This window comes from Terrapene carolina, unplaced genomic scaffold, assembly GCF_002925995.2.
Source record: "Terrapene carolina triunguis isolate 2854851 unplaced genomic scaffold, T_m_triunguis-2.0 Scaffold58, whole genome shotgun sequence".
NCBI lineage: Eukaryota > Metazoa > Chordata > Testudines > Emydidae > Terrapene > Terrapene triunguis.
In genome coordinates this window covers 82,641,755-82,664,484 of record NW_020664409.1, presented here as the reverse complement: position 1 = coordinate 82,664,484, position 22,730 = coordinate 82,641,755, and the positions used below count along the sequence as shown (strand labels likewise).

At 43.3% G+C, this 22,730-nt stretch overlaps 1 protein-coding gene across 1 annotated transcript; it reads left to right on the top strand.

The window, feature by feature from the left end:
- The first annotated feature begins 12,673 nt into the window (after positions 1–12,673).
- On the top strand, positions 12,674–22,622 carry ABRA (actin binding Rho activating protein). Its single transcript, XM_024194487.3, has 2 exons — positions 12,674–13,392; positions 21,611–22,622. The coding sequence occupies exons 1-2, from the start codon at positions 12,674–12,676 to the stop codon at positions 22,086–22,088; spliced, it is 1,197 nt and encodes a 398-aa protein (XP_024050255.1). The 3' UTR covers positions 22,089–22,622.
- The last annotated feature ends 108 nt before the right edge of the window (positions 22,623–22,730 follow it).

Here is a 22,730-nt window from a genome sequence, read left to right as displayed (position 1 = left end):
ATTAAATGCAAGATTAAAATTAAAGTGCAGAATGATGGAAATCCTATGGCTTTTTATAGGATAGAAACATAACAATTTATTAAGGCTACACTATATCAACAAGAATGATACGGCTTCACTGTTAACACATGGAAAGGATCTTATACAAAGGGATAGCAGTAGTATGTTTCCTAAAATTCCTATTTTAGAACTCTAGAATGCTGGACTATTCCCAGATTTGTATATCAAATGAAACACAGTTGCCTGTTACTGTTCTTGGAAGTGATATGTTTGATGTGAGCCCTAAAAAAAGGCAAAACAGGAAAATAGGGAACTCTAATCAGTTGCAAAGGTTTGCAGCGATCAGTGGGAGTGTTGTAATGATCTGACATAATGTACTTAACAGTTTCATGATGAAAAGAAACCTGAAGGTCTTACCTTCCAGATTCCTGTTGATTGTAGCAGCTGGTTATAGATTATAGATTCTAGGACTGGAAGGGACCTCGAGAGGTCATCGAGTCCAGTCCCCTGCCCGCATGGCAGGACCAAATACTGTCTAGACCATCCCTGATAGACATTTATCTAACCTACTCTTAAATATCTCCAGAGATGGAGATTCCACAACCTCCCTAGGCAATTTATTCCAGTGTTTAACCACCCTGACAGGAACTTTTTCCTAATGTCCAACCTAGACCTCCCTTGCTGCAGTTTAAGCCCATTGCTTCTTGTTCTATCCTCAGAGGCTAAGGTGAACAAGTTTTCTCCCTCCTCCTTATGACACCCTTTTAGATACCTGAAAACTGCTATCATGTCCCCTCTCAGTCTTCTCTTTTCCAAACTAAACAAACCCAATTCTTTCAGCCTTGCTTCATAGGTCATGTTCTCAAGACCTTTAATCATTCTTGTTGCTCTTCTCTGGACCCTTTCCAATTTCTCCACATCTTTCTTGAAATGCGGTGCCCAGAACTGGACACAATACTCCAGCTGAGGCCTAACCAGAGCAGAGTAGAGCGGAAGAATGACTTCTCGTGTCTTGCTCACAACACACCTGTTAATACATCCCAGAATCACGTTTGCTTTTTTTGCAACAGCATCACACTGTTGACTCATATTTAGCTTGTGGTCCACTATAACCCCTAGATCCCTTTCTGCCGTACTCCTTCCTAGACAGTCTCTTCCCATTCTGTATGTGTGAAACTGATTTTTTCTTCCTAAGTGGAGCACTTTGCATTTGTCTTTGTTAAACTTCATCCTGTTTAACTCAGACCATTTCTCCAATTTGTCCAGATCATTTTGAATTATGACCCTGTCCTCCAAAGCAGTTGCAATTCCTCCCAGTTTGGTATCATCCGCAAACTTAATAATCGTACTTTCTATACCAATATCTAAGTCGTTAATGAAGATATTGAACAGAGCCGGTCCCAAAACAGACCCCTGCGGAACCCCACTCGTTATGTCTTTCCAGCAGGATTGGGAACCATTAACAACAACTCTCTGAGTACGGTTATCCAGCCAGTTATGCACCCACCTTATAGTAGCCCCATCTAAATTGTATTTGCCTAGTTTGTCGATAAGAATATCATGCGAGACCGTATCAAATGCCTTACTAAAGTCTAGGTATACCACATCCACAGCTTCTCCCTTATCCACAAGACTCGTTATCCTATCGAAGAAAGCTATCAGATTGGTTTGACATGATTTGTTCTTTACAAATCCATGCTGGCTGTTCCCTATCACCTTACCACCTTCCAAGTGTTTGCAGATGATTTCCTTAATTACTTGCTCCATTATCTTCCCTGGCACAGAAGTTAAACTAACTGGTCTGTAGTTTCCTGGGTTGTTTTTATTTCCCTTTTTATAGATGGGCACTATATTTGCCCTTTTCCAGTCTTCTGGAATCTCTCCCGTCTCCCATGATTTTCCAAAGATAATAGCTAGAGGCTCAGATACCTCCTCTATTAGCTCCTTGAGTATTCTAGGATGCATTTCATCAGGCCCTGGTGACTTGCAGGCATCTAACTTATACTTAGCTATTAAGAAAGGTTCATCCTTATTCTTCATCATTGAATTCTAAGAACAAGATTTTACGTTTTCCAGACACCTACAATTGGCCTGAAAATGAAATTTCCTGTTTAAAGACATCAAAAATCCTTGAATAGTTTATGTGCAGTATGTTTAGCAAGGTAAAGCACAGAATGAAAGAAATAAGTCTCCTTTTAAAATGACATCATGTGACAAGTTGAGGACTGCCTAGTTTGTACTGCTGGAGAGAACAAATAAAACAGAAAGGATCCTAAAAAACCCTACCACTGGCAAATAGGTGCCCCAGAATCTCTTAATATTCCACATGATGAAACAGGAAATAAAGTAAAAAATAAATGATAATGTAATTAGAGACAGAGCAAAATCCACCTGGAAGGACTCAGCAAATACATCTGACCCTGGCAAAATATCTGTTTGTCCTAGATGACTTTGGAATCAGGAAATCCAAGGTATTAAATGAGAAGCAGCAATTCAAAACCAACAACAGGCCTCCAGAACCCGAGGAAGCTTGTCCTAAGATGTCAAAGGAGACTAAAATCCAGGAAAAGTGTGCATGTAGGTCAAAGGATAATATGATATCTCTCATTAAATAGCAGAGTTTATGACTGAAATCAATGGAGCATTAAAATATAACAGTGACAGCAGGCACCCATGGTTCCTTTCACCTTCTGCCATTGCTACCCCTGTCTGAGTATCTTCCCCAGACAAACTGACCCTCAACTCTAATTACAAAAAGACACCAGCCTTATTCCGCAATTCCAAAACTTCTAAAATATCCTAAACTTAAATTCTACTGTATATACAATCTTTCATGTTACCCAAGTGAGCAAAGCTTCTCTCAGTATTGGAAAACATCTGGCAAGATACAGATGCAGTTGGGGAATCCGTGTACAGAAAGAATACAAATTCAGTTGAAACGTTGCAATACTGCTGTGAAATTAAAGTGAACATTAGAATAGATGTATCTAGTTATTTTGATCTCTTGCTAAAACACCATACTCACCTTCTCTGCATAGCTCTCTCATTTCAGAGCTATCTATGGGCATAAGGCTTCAAAATTCACTTTGAGAGACCCATTTTGCCAGTGAAAGTCAATCTTACAAATGTTCACAGACAACCCACACAAAAACAAACTAATTCATCTGAATTTCAAACCCCATATTTGCAAATAACTTTGCATGTTTTGCTCCTATCTACATTTGGGTAGTACAGCAGTCACAGATTAAGGCTGTGGACCACAATGAGTCCATAGCTGTTATTTTCTCCAGCACACCTTTATCAGTCCACTTATTGTCACACCTACTTCTATCCCACATTGCTTCTGGAGGAGAAATAATTAGTTCAAAGTTTTGTTTTGGGCCTGTCTCTTACCTTAGAAATTGTAACAGTAGCAGAAGCTGCTATTGTGACAGGCAACATCCATGCCAGAAAAAAAAAATGGATAATTTACCACTGGTGGTAGCAATGGTCAGAAGTGTATAGTATAGATAAGGCGCAGACATTTTTACAAATTCTGCACATGTTAACACAGCCTGGAAAGAGGAAACAGAGCACTAGAAGTGCCTCACCACAGCGAATGATTTAATTTATTTCATATAGGCCCTAATTCTGCAAAGCACGTAACCTGAATCGGAGCCATAATTTGTATCTTTTAAAGTCTAATTTATCATTTAGCACATCATCATATAAAATAAACCAATATCTGATCCTTTCTAGACGAGGCAGACTAACATTAATCATCTTTAACATATGCACCACCAGGATGATTATTTTAAACTTTGGCCACACTATACAATTCACAGACATATCTTACAAGTTATAACTGCAATTTTAAAATAATGAATTAAATACAAATTCTTCATTTAATATGTTGCAGTGCAGCACTGATTTGACAGTAGATTGAACAAGTTTTTCTGGCTGCTGATTAAAAAAAGTGAAACAAATCAATGAAGCTAATCTAAGAGTAGGGGAAAAAATGAAACCCATAAACCAAGGTAATTGTTTCTAGAAAAATAAAACACATTATTTAAATTCAAGGTTATTTAATACGGTCCTGAACCTGCAACCCTTTGTCACATGAGTAATCCTTATTCACAGTGCCATCAATTTCAGTGTGACTGTTCATGAACTTTACTCATGAGAGTAATAGTTGCAGGATTGGGTTCAAGATACATAAATAATATATAACAATAATAAACCTGGTGGAACACTTCATCCAAGACATCTACTTCCAACAGAATTGAGATGACTAAATTCCATTGGCTGTCAATGGGATTTAGTCTCCTAAATGCCTAAATTGCTTTTGAAAATGAGATTTGGGATCCTAAACCCATTAGGCACTGCAATGTTGAGCACAGCAAAGCCTAAATACCTTTAAAAGTCTGGCCCTAATATGTTAGGGAAGGCATGTCAGCTGACACAGGCCAGCCACAGGTATCTTATTGCAGAATGTCAGAACCTAGAAAGAGGTCCAAGTCAAAGCGGACCAGTCCAGTTAAGGGCCTGACTGACAGGCAGAATGTTGGTGATGTTCAGAGTGATCAAGAAAGGAAGTAGTGTTGAGGGGAAGATTAGGATCTCTGTTTTAACCATGCTGAGTTGATAACCAGACATCCATGAGGAGATGTCAAAAAGACAGGCTGAGACTTTAGTTTGGACAGAAGACGACAGGTCTGGAGTAGAGAGGCAGATCTGTGAACTGTCAGCATAGAGGTGGTAGTTCAATTTGTGTTAGTGGATTAAATTAGCCAGAGATAAGCTGTAGAAAGAGAAGAGAAGGGAAGATGGAAGGAGCTCTATAGAACCCTCAAGCTGAAGGAGCAATTAGAGAAGTAGGAGAAGAATCAGGAGAGGACATCATCACAGAAGACAAGCTTTCAAGAGGTGTATGGAGAATGAAGCAGATAAAGGAAGATGAAGGTGGAGTACTGGTTTGGAGCTTTAGCTAGGAAGTTTTCATTAGAGACTTTAGTTAAGTGGATTCAGTGGAGTGCAAGGGGCAGAAGCCGAATTGGAGAGGGTCTAGAGTGGAATTGGAGGAAAGAAAATCCAGATATTGAATGTGCTGTCTACCATCACTGAGTTTAGAGATTAAATGGAGAAGAGAGATGGAGCTGTAATTGGGGAAACAAGTGCGGTCAAGGATGTTTTTTTAAGATGGGAGACACTAAAGCATATTGGTATTATGAAGGGGGAAAAAAACAGAAGAGAATGAGAGGTTGAGGAACAGAATAAGGGAGAAGTTGAAAGTGGCCACAAAGAAGATCAAGAGATGGGATGGGATTGGATAGGATCACTGGGCAAATGGAGGGAAAGCAGATGATAAACTTCTGCATCTGTGACAGGGAGAAAGAGTGAGTTAGTTATAGGAGAGGGGAAAGTAAGGGAAGATCATGTTGTATTTTGTCATTTTTCAATTGGCGATAACCTTGCAATGAGAGAAGCAAAGGGAGGAGCTGGGGGAAGATTTGAAGAGTGAGTCAGTGGTGGTGAAAAGGTAGCTGAGATGGCAAGCGTGGGATTCGATTAATTTGGAGAAGTCGAGTTTTTAGCTAGGAAAACGGCAGAACTGAAGGTGTGGAGGAAATCTTTAATATGTAATTTAAGAACAAAGTGGATTTTTTTTTAAAAGAAACACTTAAACATAACTACTTCGGTGGTTTTCGGGATAAGGATACTATATAAATGTAAAGTATTAATTGTTAGTAAGGCTGTGAGTTGGCCACGGAGGTAACAGATTCTGTGACTTTCCGTGACTTCTGCAGCGTGTGCCTGGCCTGAGGGCTGCCTGAGCAGCTCAGGCGATCTCTGGGCCAGTTGCACCAGCCACTGCTGGGGCAGTCTTGGGCCACTGTGCCCCCACCCCAGCAGCAGCAGGAGTTTGGGTGTGGGAGGGGAGGGGGCTGGGGTTTGGGGCACAGGATGGGGTGAGGGCTTTGGATGGTGCTTACCTGGGGGGACTCCCGGAAGCAGCGACATCCCCCTCGCTCAGCTCCTAGGCAGAGGTGTGGCCAGGCAGCTCTGCACACTGCCTCTGCCTGCAGGCACTGCCCCTGCAGCTCCCATTGGCCGCTCTTCCTGGCCAATGGGAGCTGCGGAGCTGGCGCTTGGGGCAGAGGCAGCGCGCAGAACTGTCTGGCCACGCCTCCACCTAGGAGCTGAAGGAGGGGGATGTTGCCACTTCTGGGGAGGCACAGAGCCAGATAGGGATCCCTCCAGCCCCGCCAACCCCCCTCACCCCAGCACCAGCGGGGATCCTAGGCCGCACACCACCACCTGCCCCGCCCTGCACTTGCGGTGCCCCCAGGCCATCCCCATTCCCCAAGATTTAGTCCGGGGTATATAGTACAAGTCATGGACAGGTCACTGGCCATGTATTTTTGTTTATTGCCTGTGACCTGTTCACGGCATTTACTAAAAATACACGTTACTAAAACGTAGTCTTAATTATTAGTAGTAGCACCACATGTAAAAATGTTAGATTCTTCTAGAAAAATAAGGCAAAGAGTACTGTGACGGGACAAGGCCAGATGGCTATAGAAAAGTAGTGGGAAGCTAAACAAATCCCTGTTACCAGGGTAAGCAAATGGCAGCTGCTCCAGGTCAATTAAGACACCTGGGGCCAATTACGATCCTTCCAGAAAGTAGGGAAGACAGCTAGGTTGATTGGGACACCTGAAGCCAATCAAGGGCTGGCTGAAACTAGTTAAAAGCCTCCCAGTTAGTCAGGTGGGCACGTGTGTCAGGAGCTGTAGGAGGACACCGCGTTGCTGGAGAAACTGAGCAGTACAAACCCTATCAGGCACAAGGAAGGAGGCCCTGAGGTAAGGGTGAAGAAGATATTGAAGAAGTGGGGGCTGCTGTGGGGAAGTGGCCCAGGGAATTGTACTCGTCCTGTTTCCAAAAAGTCAGCTACCAATAGCTGCTACTATTCGAGTCCTTGGGCTGGAGCCCGGAGTAGAGGGTGGGACCAGGCTCCCCACTCCCCTCCCGATTAATCACTGAGATTACAGAGACTGTGCGAGGGAGTGTAGCTTCTCCTCTTGAGCCTCACCCACAGTCACCTGTTTGGAGGACACCTAGGGGTAGAGAAAACCCAGGCACAGATCCTGCGGAGGTTCTTCTGGCCAGGAGTACACAAAGATGTCCGGCGATACTGCACCTCTTGTCCGGAGTGTCAGCTACATAGCCCTCGCCCGCACTTGCGGGCCCCTTTGATACCTCTTTCAATAATAGAGGTACCATTTGAATGCATAGCCATGGATCTGGTAGGACCCCTAGAGAAGACAGCTCGGGGCTACCAACATGTGCTTGTTGTACTGGACTATGCAACCTGGTACCCAGAAGCCATCCCCTTATGCAACATGGCTTCCAAGACAATAGCTAAGGAGCTAGTACAGATCTTTGCCCGGGTTGGGCTACCCAAGGAGATATTGACTGATCAAGGGACAACTTTTGTGTCCAAGGCCTGCTCTAAACTGGTGTGTGTGGGGGGGGAAATCGATCTAAGATATACAACTTCAGCTATGAGAATAGCGTAGCTGAAGTTGACGTATCTTAGATCGACTTAGAATCACTTACTTCGCATCCTCGCGGCGCGGGATCGATGGCCGCCGCTCCCCCATCGACTTTGCTTCCGACTCTCGCCAAGCTGGAGTTCAGCAGTCGACGGGAGAGCGATCGGGGATCGATTTATCGCGTCTACACTACACGCGATAAATCGATCCCCGATAGATTGATCGCTACCCGCCGATCCGGCGGATAGTGTAGACGTACCCCAAGTTAATGAAAGATCTCTGTTTGTTGCTCCACATACAAGCCCTACGGACCTCTGTATACCACCTGCAAACAGATGGCCTTGTGGAAAGGTTCAATAGGAAAGTGGTGAGCCTATTAGCTTACCTCATGTTCGCCATCTGGGTGGTCCCACAAGCCTCTACGGGTTTCTCTCCATTTGAGCTACTATATGGGTGCCATCCCCGGGGCATATTGGATATAGTCAGAGAAGAGGAGCCAAATCCCAGAAGGAACATAGTCGAGCATGTACTGCAGATGAGGGATCGGATAGCCAGAGTTATGCCCATAGTACAGGAACACTTGGAGAGAGCACAGGGGACCCAATGAACCCATTATAACCACCAAGCAAAGCTTTGATGGTTCCAACCAGGGGATCGGGTGATGGTACTGGTGCCCACAGCAGAAAGTAAACTGTTGGCCCAGTGGCAGGGACCCTACAAAGTGATCGAAGCTGTGGGGGAGATGAACTATAAGGTACGGCAGGCAGGCCTCTGGAAGGCGGAGCAAATTTACCACATCAATCTTCTAAAACCTTGGCACAATTGAGAGGCATACTTAGTCACCCAGGAGACCCTTCCCCAGGAGGATAACTTACATGAGCAAGTGAGGCTATCACCCAACTTGATGCCGATCCAAAAGATCGAGGCAGCTGACATGATTAATCACAACCGAGATGTGTTCTCTATGAAACCAGGGCAGACGACTGAGACCTATCACCATATCTGCATCATCCCCAGAGCCAAGGTAACATTGAGACCCTACCGAATCCCAGAAGCCAAAAGAGAAGAAATCAAGGCCGAAGAAAATGTTCGAATTAGGGGTTATTGAAGAATCTTACAGTCAGTAGACCAGTCCAGTCATTCTAGTGCCTAAACCTGATGGTACCACGAGGTTCTATAATGACTTTCGCCGACTGAATGAAGTATCCCAATTCAATGCATACCCCATACCACGCATCGGCGAATTGGTTGACCGACTGGGTAGTGCCTGATTCTTGACTACACTGGACCTGATAAAAGGGTATTGGCTGATTCCCCTGACCAAAGCAGCTAAAGAAAAGACAGTGTTCTCCACCCCGGAGGGGCTATTCCAGTACACCATTCTCACTTTTGGGCTACATGGGGGCCCGGCCACATTCCAGCGCCTCATGGATAAGCTACTGTGCCCCCATACTAGTTATGCAGCCGCATACCTAGATGATGTCATCTTTCATACGCCAGACTGGGGAACCACTTGGAGAAAGTTGAGGCAGTACTGTGCACCTTAAGACGGGTTGGCCTCACTGCTAATCCTGCTAAATGTGCCATAGAGCTAGCAAAGACTAGGTACCTGGGGTATATTGTAGGAAGGGGCATAGTAAAGCCCCAAACGAATAAGCTAGAGGTGATTCAAAACTGGCCCCAGCCGACCCAGAAGCAGGTTCGCGCATTCCTAGGTGTGGTAGGCTATTACCGATGTTTTATTCCCTACTTCACCACTAGGGCAAGTCCCCTAATGGACCTGATAAAGGCCCGAGGTCCAGACATGGTGAAGTGGACCGACCCAGCAGAGGTGGTGTTCACAGACCTTCGGACGGCCCTCTTTAATGATCCCGCACTCATAGCCCTGGACTTTAACAAGGAATTTTTTTTACAAACAGATGCTTCTGAGGTGGGGTTGGGGGTGGTTCTGTCACAAATGGTGGGAGAAGAGGAACACCCGATCCTCTACCTAAGCAGAAAGCTGCTCCCAAGAGAACAGAAATATGCAGTAGTCGAGAGAGAATGCCTTGCTGTGAAATGGGCCATGGAGACACTGCTTATTACCTCTTAGGCCGGCAATTTACTCTTGTGATGGACCATGCACCCCTCCAGTGGATGCAGCAGAAAAAGGAAAAGAACGCAAGGGGCACCAGGTGGTTCTTATCCCGCCAACCATTCCAGTTCCGCATATGGCACAGGACTGGATGCCACCATGGCAACACTGATGGTCTGTCACGAGCACACTGCCTGGTGTCCCAAGTTGCCCAACAAGATGGTGTTGAGCAGGGGGGGGGGGATATGTGATAAGGCAAGGCCAGATGGCTATAGGAAAGTAGTGGGAGACAGATATATTAGCTCCAGGCTAAACAAATCCCTGTTACCAGGGTAAGCAAATGGCAGTTGCTCGAGCTCAATTAAGACACCTGGGGCCAATTAAGATCCTTCCAGAAAGGAGGGAAGACAGCTAGGTTGATTGGGACACCTGAAGCCAATCAAGGGCTGGCTGAAACTAGTTAAAAGCCTCCCAGTTAGTCAGGTGGGCACGTGTGTCAGGAGCTGTAAGAGGAAGCCACGCTGCTGGACAAACGGAGCAGTACAAATCCTACCAGGCACAAGGAAGGAGGCCCTAAGGTAAGGGTGAAGTAGATATTGAGGAAGTAGGGGCTGATGTGGGGAAGTGGCCCAGGGAATTGTACTCATCTTGTTTCTAAAAAGTCAGCTACCAATAGCTGATATTATTAGGGTCCCTGGGCTGGAGCCCAGAGTAGAGGGTCGTGCAGCTGGGAGGGAGAGGGAAGGAGGGGGAACGTGGTGTGCTTGGGGAAGGGGCGGGGCTGGGGCGGGGATTTGGGGAAGGGGTCCAATAGGGGCAGGAACTTTGGGGAAGGGGTTGGAATGGGGGTGGAGCAGGGGCGGGGAAAGAGTAGAGTTGGGGCAGGGCCGAGGGGGCGCGAGCACCCACCAGCGCCGGGGAAAGTTGGCGCCTATGGCCTCTCCTCCCCGATTAATCATTGAGATGGAAAAACCAGACTGTGCGAGGGAGGGTAGTTTCTCCTCACCGCCCTTGCTGGCTTATGATGAAAATGGCTCAGTAAACTGTGACCCTTGCCTCTAGAGAGAGAAGGGCTACATGGATGGTCACAGGTAGCCTCTGAGGCTAGCGTAATCAGCCTGGAAGCACGGGACCCACTGAGATAAGGTTGGAGCTTTGTCACGGTACGCTTTAGTAAAGTTGTTTCAATACAGATTGTAATGCTATCCTATTTTTATTTTGAAGCAAATATACTAAGTTACAAAGTTATCCTGTTACTGAAGTCATAAATTTCAGACTAAAATAAGGACAAATATTAAATAGCAATACTTGGCCATATCCCTGCCATAAATGTTTAAGAAGAAATCCTTTTTGAGACTAATGAAGAATTCTCTCTAAAAACCAGTGGCACAATACTATTAAAGACAAAGGTCTCCAACTGCTCCCTGACTTTCAGTTAGATCTATTTAGCCCAGATTATTATTTTCAAGTAGAACATCTCTGAATCCAAATTTATTTCTGTTACAACTTCAGGGAATTCAACAGAATTCCTCCATGGATGAATTTGCCCCATTGGGTCACTTGGAAAGTATGACAGATCCTCCTGCAAATTGCTATGCATGTGGAATGAAAAAAGTGACACTGTTTTCTTTTTCTACTTAGCAAACATTGTACCAGGAAACAAGATACCACTGGGCTTTATCTGAGAAAATCTCTGTTGTTCACCAGGCAAACAAATAAACCCTATCTTCAGAGGTATAAATCCTACTATACCATGACCAAATACAGTGAAACCCTGCTATAACGCGATGATTGGGGTCCAAAAAATTCTATCACGATAAATGCGGGGTCGCGGTATAGTGGGGTTACGAAAAGTTTACCATTTAAAGCCGGTCAGTTTCAAGCCGGTCAATTTCTCTTGGGCAGAGGAAGAGTGAGGAGCAGCTGGGGAGGAGAATGGCTCTTCCCGCCAAAAGGAGAAGCAGGGGTAAGGGGGAAGAGGCAGTGGGGAAGGCATGTTCCTTTTTTTTTTTTTTTTTTTTTTGGTGTTTTGGCGGCGCTCCGGCCGGTGTGTTGTTTTTTTGTTTTGTTTTGTTGCGCACTTGGGGTGGCGGGAGCCATCTTATGATCGCGCTATATCCGAATTCGCATTATCGCGGGGCGCGTTATAGCGGGGTTTCCCTGTAGATACTAGATTTTATCTGCATCTTCAGGAATAAGAGGCGGCAGCTTCTTCTTCTGAAAACTCTGATTAAAAACACAAGATCTTGTATCCTTCAAATGTACTCACAATTATTATTAATATTTGTAATGATCAGGGCTCATGGCCCCCTTTTGCCAGGCACTGGACAAAGGTAGTATGAGATGGTCCCAGCTCCAAAGAGTGCACATTCTACATAGACAAGACAGACAAACGGTAATAGACAATGACATAATGGATAAATACTTGAGTAATTAAAGAAAACATGCTGAAATCCTTTGGATATGATTCATAATGTGCATTAAAAAAATTACCAAGACTCTTTTCAGGAAGTATATTTAAAATCTCTTACCCAGGTAAAATTCCCAGATTAGCATGATGCGATTAAGGCTAGTTTTTATACATGGTGCTGTGTGGCCTCTATTCCTCCTGAAGTCACTTGCAATTGAGGGGGTTCAGCTCCTTGTAGGACTGAACACTTTGACTTATGGCAAAGATATTGGACAAACACTTGTAAGAGAAGTAAGACCCGGTTACTGTCAAGCAAATTCAGGACTAAAGAGACCCTAGAGAGGGGTTTTACAGGAGCTGTTAATTTCCATGGGGCTGCTGCAGAAGAGTAGGCAGACTGTGTCATCCTTGTTTACCTTATGCAGTGTCCATCTGCTGAGACAAAATGCAAGCCCAGAGGTATTAAAAAAAGAATGCTGTCAGAGTAGAGGCACTATATCTGTGAGAAATGCTTCACATAGTTTCCAATATCACAAACTCCTCCTGCTTCTATTTAAATCCCTGTAGCTCTCTCCTCTGGAAGTTATTCAGTCCAGGATATTCATTCACTAGGTGGTAACCACAAGAGATAGAGAAGCAGCAGACAGCAACATGCCTCCAGAAGAAGGCCAAAAAGCTACACCTGCAAAAAGGGCCATCAAAAAGATCCGAACCGCCAGCCTAGTAATCAGCTTGGCACGAGGCTGGCAACAGTGGGCAAGCGACCACAACACAAAGCAAGCCCAAGAGCCCTCAGGATGGATGCCCAATGCAGAAGAACCACCAGCTGAGCCACCGAAAGAAAGGCTATTATCAAGATGGCCAGTTTCCACTAAGAGCGACCAAGAAAAGGGCGAGGAAAAATCCTCAGGGAAGGAGGTAGTGGCTAACGGGGATGTAGAAAAAGATTCAAGTGAATCTGATGAAGCTCTCAGAAAGTTTAACATTAAAAGCAAAGAAGTGACCAAAACCGTTGTAAGTAAAGTCTATGAAAGAGGAAATGACATTAGCCTCCTCAGTGATAGATATGAGAAGGATAATGGGAGCCCAGAGATCTGCAGGTGCAAGGAGGAGTCAAGTAATTTTGACAAAATCCTTGGTGACAAAATGTCTCCTACAAGGCGGAGGAAGTGCTCAAATCTGGTGACAGAGCTAACCAAGGGTTGGAAACAGATGGAACAAGAGGATAAAGTCCCAGAGTTGGAGCTACATAAATGTCGCAGTGACAGCATGGATACGGAGGACAGTGGTTATGGGGGCGAGGCAGAAGACAGACTCCAGCAAGTAGACGCTGACCACATTACGAGGATTAAACGACCCATGCCATCACTGTAAGTGAACAAACACTTCATTAGAGTGCACCAAAATGGTTGTTAGTCCCTGAGGCAGATATGGATTTCCAGGAGGGAGAGGAGAAAATGAGAAGCCAAAATTTTAGGAGCTGGATAAGGGCCAAAGGGAGACTATAAAGTTTTAAGAAAAGACAGCCCCCCATTTCCACCCCTGATTTGATAACTTCAAACTCACAAAGGTAATACCATGGGACTTAGATCCTTACTCACACAGCATGAGTAAAATACTCATTGATTATTGTGATAAACAGTTCACCCCAAAGTCATAGGCTGAAATGTATCTACATAAACCATGTGATAAAAAAGTTTGAATCTTGAATAGATTGCTAAAAATTGAACTCGCTCTGTGGATAAAGATCAACAGAGAAATGGGCTAAATTCATTGAATAAATTATTTGCAATGAACAGCATTCCAAACTTTAATAGAAATAAACAAGGAAAAGGTTGGAAAGGTCAAGGTCTACCAAAGTTCACCTTCTAACCTCCAATCACAGGACATTTATGATTTGGAATACACTCACCTGAGCCTAACAGATGATCGATGCTAGAAGGAAAGACATGACTAGGACAATATTTTAAAAAGTAGACTCCTTGATGCAAAGTTGTACACACTTGCAACCATTCCCATGTTAATTTTTCCAGCACTAAGACCTATGCATGCACCTGATGGACTGTATATCACCCGCATGCACGTGTTTGTGCTAGAAATATGCAGAGTCATTTTGAATGCAAACTTGTATGCACAAAAATGGAGGCTGGGTTGAGAATCCTTTGAAACTGAGATTTGACTCCCACTCTCTTGCATATACGCGCACACACTAGGAGGAAAATATTTGGGGGTTGTAGTGGATAATTAGTCCCACTGGAACACTGTGGCTGAAATGGCTATGGCAGTACTTGAATGTGTTGGTGTGACCGCTGTTGGAATACTGTGTTCAGTTCTGTGTCCTCCATTTAAGAATGATGTCGATAAATTGGAGAGGGTTCAGAGAAGAGCCAGAGAATGATTAAAGGATTAGACAACATGCCTCACAGTGATAGACTATGAGCTCCATCTATTTAGCTTAACAAAAAAAGATTAAGGGGTGACTTGATTACAGTTAATAAGTTCCTACATGGGGAACACATATTTGATAATGGACTCTTCAGTCTAGCAAAGAAAGGAATAACATGACCCAATGGCTGGAAGCTGAAGCTAGACGAATTCAGACTGGAAATAAGGCATACATTTTTAACAGTGATGGTAATTAACCATTGGAACAATTTACCAAAGGTGATGGTGGATTCTCCATCTCTGACCATTTTTAATTCAAAACTGGATTTTTTCTAACAGATCTGCTCTAGGAATTATTTAGGGGAAATTCTATGGCCTGTGTTATAGATGGATGATTACAATGGTCCCCCTTTGGGTCTAGGAATCTATGAAAAATGCTAAATTTACAGTCATTAAAGAAATCAATTCAACCCTTTACATGTAAGTAAAAATCACCATAGTTAAGACTCTGACCACTTTTTTGGCTCCTTTAGGCGTAAGTGCTTTGGCTGAATAGGGATAGGCTTAAATTCATGCTTCAAGTTAAGCATGTGCTTAAGTATTTTACTGAATTTGAACCTATACAAGTTTCTGGATTCTGCTCACAAAGTAGGTAAATATAAAATAAACCATCGGAGACAAACAAATTTACAAAAACATTACATTTGCTGCAAACATCTGTGGTTATAGAGATATAGAACTGATCTGATTATTTAGTTAGTCAAGAAAGACACTATACTTTGGTATCTTTTCTCTACAGAATTGAACACCAAGTATGAATTGTCAAGTGTGAAATCCCTGGCATGTCAGAAAAATCACTATAATCAAATCTTACAAAATAATGTTTTATCCTTCAGAAACAATCTGATGTGTAGGAGGTTCCCTTATGTCTGCAACATGGTGTGAGGAAAACACAAAGAGCACAATCTGTTATTTAGGTTAAGAATTGCAGCATATTTAACTTTCATTTTAAATATATGTGGAAAGAATTATTATGAAAAACATACCTCTCCTATAATGGATTAAACAGCAAGTCTAAATCTTAGCACCAAACTAATATTTCCTTGTAAGGGTTCCTGTCTAAAGATTACAAACAAAAATTGTATGTACAAACAAAAATTTTTGACTCCACGTGTTACCAAAATAATCGGGGGATTCAAATCCAGATATTGCAATCAATGGAGAACTCTCATTCATTTCAATACAAACAGGATTTGGCCTACAGAGGTAGCTCCAAGAGGAATAGACATGCCCTGATGTCAAATAGCTCCTCACAAGGTCTCCCACAGAGCAAACTTTGCAGAAAAAGGCTGCAAACAGTTGGGTTGTAGCTTGCCCTTCCAATATAGTCACTTTGATTTCAGGAAAACAAGCTATTCATACACCAGAGACTGCAAGAGGGAAATTGATTTTATATATTTAAAAATGTACTTCCTACAAAGTAAATACTACTGTAAACATTTGCCTTACCTGAAGAGCACTGCATATAGACATAAAGCAAGCTAGACTTGTTTGCAAACCTTAAAAAGAAAAAACTTAACAAAGGTTTATAAGCTTCCTTGCTACCTGTAGGATAGCAATAGAAACTACCTGGAAAAAGGAAGAGGGGGAAACAGAGAAAAAGAATTTCCTAGATCAGGGTACTCAGACCTCAGTGGTTGAAGAGCCAAATTAGCGATCAACATGACCCAAAGAGCCACAGTAGTGTGAATTCATTGTTTCATTTACTCTCTCTCATTCATATTATATATCTATATCTATATCTATATCTATCTATATATAGATATAGATATATATATACACACACACACACACACACACACACACACACACAAAGCGAGAGAGAGAATGAATATCTCACAGCAAAATGACTGATCCATGGGCAGCAGGTATAATAGGCCAGGGTGCCGCGGCCGCTGGACTCCCAGTTGCGGGGTTTTAAGGGGGAAAGTTTTATTGTGCCCCATGCAGGTTCCAGGGTGGCTGAGGAGGAAGTATGTGCTATTCAGCTTCCCGGGTCCCTGGAGTCCAGGGAGATTACTGATGAACCCAAGAAGCTGAGTAGCAAATACCGCCTTCTCAGCCGCCCCGGAACCTGCATGGGACATATCAAAAGCTTCTTCCAGACCTGAGAGACTTTTCCCCGCACCACTTAGGGTCTGGGAAGGAAGGGAAGGAGAGGCGAGGCGAGGCGAGGCACGGAGCAGCTGCAGCTGGCCCAGGACTCCTCCGGGCAGGTGTGTGTGGGGGGGGAAGGCGGCTTGGGGCTTCGGCCGGCCCCGGAGGGCCTGGGGTCTCGGTGATCCAGCTGCTGGGGTGGAGGCATATGGGCAGAAGGGGCGGAGCTGGGCTAGCCTCCCCAAAGGGGGGCTCCACCCACTGCCCATGTCCTGATCAAGTATTATCATCTTGAGTTGGTTAATAACATAGTAAAAGCATCCTGATGGGTTAATAACTTAGATTGGTTAATAATTAAAATCACACAGTGGTTTAATATCATGTGCTGTGAAGAGTTGCAGGAGATACATTGAAGAGCCACTTGTGGCTCATGCGCCTCAGTCTGGGTATCACTGGCCTAGATTATTCAAGATGCCTAGGGTACTTTTTAGCTTCAGCTTATTTTTGACATCACTTTCAAATTCAGCATCTAAGGCTGGGATTTGCAAGAAAGCCTGCAGGATTTAGGGTAGAATTTTCCAAAGTGTACAACTCACTTAGGAGCCTAAGTCCCATTGAAAGTCATTAACAACATTAACCCTTAGGTACCCAAATCCATTAAACGTCCCATGGTAGCTGGACACTAAACTCCCTGAAGCCTCTTTGAAAATCCCAGCCTAAGAATTTAGGCCCAGATTTGTAAAGGTATTGATGCATTGCTAAATGTAGCATTGTAATGTCCAACTGATTTAGGAGCCTAAAGCTCATTTTCAAAAGGGATTTCATGATTTAGGAGCCAAAATCCCATTGACGCTCAGTAGGATTTAGGTTCCTAAGTGCCTAAGTCCATTCTGAAAATATTTAGGCTCCTTAATCAGTTTGGGGCTCAGCATTGCAGTGCCTCACTGTTTATTCAACAAGACAACCCCTGTTCCCTCTATTGGAAGAATGTTCATAGATTCATAGCTTCTAAGGCCAGAAGGGACTACTGTGATCATACAATGAGGGAGAAAATCCATGAGTGGATCCTTGTAGAGTTTTCCTCCTGTTGCAGGTTTCACGGAGTAAGGGAGCCAGCTGGCCCTGTATTGCCCTTTCCTATCAGGAGCCATGTCTCCACTGCCTCGCATCGTGTGTTGTCATCTACACCTATGCCAACTAAGAGCAGACTGAGTGCAAAACCTATTAAATCAGAACAGCAGGATTTTACACCCACTTTAAACACACTTAGCCTGGACGTAAAAAAGCTCCACAAGGCACCAGGGCTGTGGAGAATCAGGACCAGCGTGTTCATACTGTATCCAAATCACCATGTCAGAAATTAGAGCCCTGGCAGTAGAGCTGGTGGAATAATGCCAAAACAGATACATTGATACATCTGCAAACAAACCGATGGACTCTGCTCCACTGCTATCCCTAGGGTCACATCATTAGTTATCTATAAACATCAGCAGTTATTCACAGAAGTGTTCATATTTCACACATTTTAGCACAAACAGAGCTCTGAAAATTCAGACCAGAAGGGCCTTATTCACTGTTCATCTTTCTTCTGTTTCAGTCATCCAATCAGGGAACAGACCAATACCATGTTATACAGATGACTAATCACATCCCACAAATAATGAATGGCTAATAGCCAATATGAAAGAGTTCTCAAATAGAGGCTGAGAACTGACCACCCATAGTAATCAGATAATACAAATAAAGTGCATTGTACAGCCTCAGAAATCAGGATCAGTATGCTGGCAATTCACAAACAGGATGGAAAGGGAATAAATTTGCAAGGGGTGTTATCTGCAACTAATAATGTGACCAGCTCTACCTGGAACCAACCCAAATTAAAATGAACTGCTCACTAAAAATAAAATTTAACTAGCAAGGAAGTAACTATCTTTCTACTGGGGTTGCCTGAATATCTCGAATATTTTATATGTCAAATCTTAATGCAGTTACCTGGGAGAACAGAAGATTAACCATACATACTGAGGTGTAAATGGGTAAAATAATACCTTTTATATTACTTACAGCTCTCTGCCTTACTGAAATCTGCTTGGAAAGAATAATTTTTTTGCATTTATAGTGCTGCTCTTAGGATTATATTTTTTTTAAAACAGTCAGATATTTCACTTTAAATTTATATTCTCAGAACATATCATAAAACCTGCTATTTTTGTTAATCAGTTTTGCTTTAACAACCACACACGTATTTTTTGGTTTTGTTTTGTTTTAAATAAGGCAGTCTTCTGTTTCCCCTGAAGGTTTCAGTGAGAACACACAGTGCCAGTAATTATTTCTCACATCAGCACCCACATCCATGCCAGCTGTAACTCTAGCTGGAGTCAGACTGATCTCCCAGCAGACTGCATGCAAATTCTACATTCTGGGATGATAATATTTAGTCTGTACCTAGAAACAAAACTGGTGGTGCATGAGTAATGAAAACTGCCACACAGAAGAAAAGAGCATGGAAGTTCTCATACATTAGGCACCCAAAGAAACAGAGGGAATTGACAGCACAGATCATGCAAAGGACAATGTCTCCTTAGAAATACAGAATGCGTTCTTGCAAATACGCCTTATTATTATTATTACTTATAATGTGGTAGTGTCCTGAGGCCCCAGTTTGGATCAGGGATCCATTGTGTTAGGAGCTGTACAAACACAGAAGATGACATGTTTTCTGCCTCAAGCAGTTGACAACATATGAGAGAGAGAGGGAGAGACTAATCTGAAAAAATAAACTGGAAGTCAGTGTATTTACTGGTTAACGCCTCAAGAAAGTAGACAGTGGGGCAAAACAGAAATGCGAAAAGCAGGAAGGGTTAAACTGTATGATGCATGTAGAAGAGGCAAAGTAAGAATTAGATTATCCCTAGCCATGTAGGGTTTGAGAGTAAAAAGTAAATGTGAAATAAAGTGGTGCTAATCTAGGCAGCTAGGGAGAAGATTAGAATGGAAAGGCGATAACAGTATTTGGTTAGAAAGGAGGATTAAAGAGCTAGGTGGGAACAGAAAATATAGGAGACAAAGTAAATAAAAGAACGAACAGAGAATGCAGAGTTCAACAATGCTGCCTCCTTCACTTCTCCTGATCCCAGGAAATTCCTGCTACAGGAGTTTTGCAGAGTTCCAAAGGGAGTAGGGACGAAGCAAGCTAAGCATATGAGTAAGGACAGCCACTTTCAGGGTATGTCTACACAGCAAAGAAAACCCACTGGCTTGTAGGGCTCAGGCTGTTTCATTGCTGTATAAACTTCTGAGCTCAAGCTGGAGCTTGAGGTGTGAGGTTCCCAGAGCTCGGGCTCTAGCCCAGGCCTGGAAGTCTATACAGCAATGAAACAGCCCTGCAGCCTGAGCCCTGTGAACCCAAGCCCGAGTCGTCTGGCATGGTCAGCTGTGGGTGTCTAGTTGCTGTATAGACACACCCTCTATGGTGGGGGCTGCCCTTCAGCCGCACTGAGACCATCAGTATAAATTACTTTCGACTTAGTCAGCATTAACTTACCTCGGTTTTCCCTCCACAACATACCCTCTTTATTGAGTTGGGGGAAGTGGCCAGTCAAGGAGCCCAGTGGGGCCAGAGCTGGGCAGGATGCTGTGTAAAGGTTTAGGGCCCTTTGTGGATCTTCTGAGAACTGCAAGTTTCATAAGCCAAATTCCCTGCACGTTTTGTGTGGGGGGCTCGCCTCCAAACAGGACAACAGAACCATAACTCAGTCAAAAGCTCACCAAGTTTTCTCTGCTGACCTGGCAACAAGCTGCACAGCTGGTTTGCTGATAGTACTGCAATGTAATATTGTAACACTTCTTCCAGACCTTCAACACACAGACACACACACACACACACAATATTCCATGATTGCAAAATAGTGCTTGTGCTTTACATCATTATGGCCATGACTGTCCTGTGCTTTACACCACATCACTGGTGCAACTGACTCTAAAAATCAACCTAAGTGGCCCAGGGAGATCACACCCCAGGTATCCTCCAGTGGCACAGAAGTAAGATAGGGGCTTTTACACCAATCACCCTTTCTCTCCACTACCAGCAGAGCAGGGGCGGAGGTGTGGTTGAAGAGAAGCGCCTGTGGCTGGGATACTTGGTTGCATTTTGGCCCCATTGGGCCGTTGCAGCCAGGTAGGTTAGAGCTGCCCTCAGAGTAGTAACAGCATCAGGGAATTTAAACGATTTTGCACATTTGCCCTGATTTGCATTCTGCAATATAACCATCTCAGGACTTGGCCCAATACCTATGAATGACATTGTAGCCATGGATGTTTTTAGCAGGCTCAAGGTTGAATGGGATTAGAGTGTAGTCAGGACACCACCTTCCTGCCCTTTGGGCCTTTGAAAATCTTTAACTAAATGAGATAAAAATGTTGGGTCACATTTTTTAGTTGGGGCTTAAATGAAAAGTAAGTCTTTTCCTATTGTATGGGGTAGTACTTGTCTTATACTTATGCACCCTGTTATATTAATCAAATCAAAATTGACTGAAAGGGGCAAATTTTCAGACACTGACCCCATTTTTTCCAATTATGAATAGCGGTGGGTGCAATATTTGCACTTGAACTAAATTTGAAGTGCCAATAATTGCACTTCAATTTCTAGGCCCCGATGAACTAGCAGAAACAAGAAGGATAGCTAAGTGAGCAAGTAAATTGGAGAGGTAATTGCATTCACTCTTTTGCACCCACAGAGTGGGTTAATGCTGGGCAGAAAATGTGGCTAACAAAATTGAGATCCAGTGTATAAGTTGGTGTCTTATGCAAGATCAGCCTGGCAATGAATGGTGTGGCTTTTAAATACAAAATTGATAGATAAATCTAATACGCCTACACTGAAGAACTAACTTTAGAATTAGTAAAAATATGCCACCTAGTGGTTAGTACTCTGGACTTGAAAAAGTTGTGTCTTACAACAGAAAACAGTAAATAGAACAAACGAGCCCCTAAAAGTGGTGAAATGAAAAAAAAAAAATCAAGCCCCATCTTTGTTTCTTTTAGTGCAAGCAGGTTTACAGAAGAACTAAGCAGCAAGGCCCACAGGAAATACAGTCCTGTTAATGCTCTGAAGGGCAGATGGCAAGAATGGGCAGACCAGCATGTGATAACGCAGAAGCTGAATCCTTTCAGTGAGGAATTTGACTACCAACTGGCCCAGTCGACACGCCTGCACAAAGGAGATAAGGGCTATGGTCGTCCTAAAGAGGGAACAAAAACTGCTGAAAGGGCCAAGAGAGCGGAGACTCACATTCACCGGGAGATAAGAGATATGTGCTTTATCATTGCAACAATGGCTCGGCTGAGGCGCGATGGCAAGATCCAAGTCACCTTTGGGGAACTCTTTGACAGATATGTCCGTATTTCAGACAAGGTTGTTGGGATTCTCATGAGAGCTAGGAAACATGGGCTGGTGGACTTTGAGGGAGAAATGCTATGGCAAGGCAGGGATGATCATGTCATAATCACTTTATTGAAATAAATGTACAACAACCCATTATGGCAAACTTAAAATACATCAAATTTTTCCATTGCTGCCAGTGACCGCACCATTAAATAGTCAACGTTTTGAATATAGGAATTTACCACGCAGTCGGAAAGATACTTAACATTAGTTCGAGGGAGTCAGATGTTTTATAATTACTCCTGTGATACCAAGCATCCTTTTGCTATTCCCTTTGTATTGTGCCCTCTACCAACAGAGTTTGCAGCATTATAAAGTTATTTACCACTCAGACAAGGATGGATGTGGAAGAACTGAAGTGAATATATGTATTGCATGCACCAAAATAAATGTAAAAGCATAATGGCAGCAGAGACAGCTCCACCTCAATCCCAACCCTGAGTTGCTTTCACGTACACGACTTCCCCCACCCTAAATTAACTTAGATGCAATTTTTGGAGTTATAAAATGGGTTGGATCAGGAACCAACTGAGAATATGAACTTGAATGCGCAATCTATTAAATTGACCCTTCAGTCCTGTCCTACTTTCATAATTGAGTCACTAACAATCTATTTAAGGGCATACAAATAGAATTTGTATGTACAGTCATCTGCATTTACAGATATACCACAGTTATTTCCTATTCTAAGTATAGCAAAATACTACTGCAGACACCATG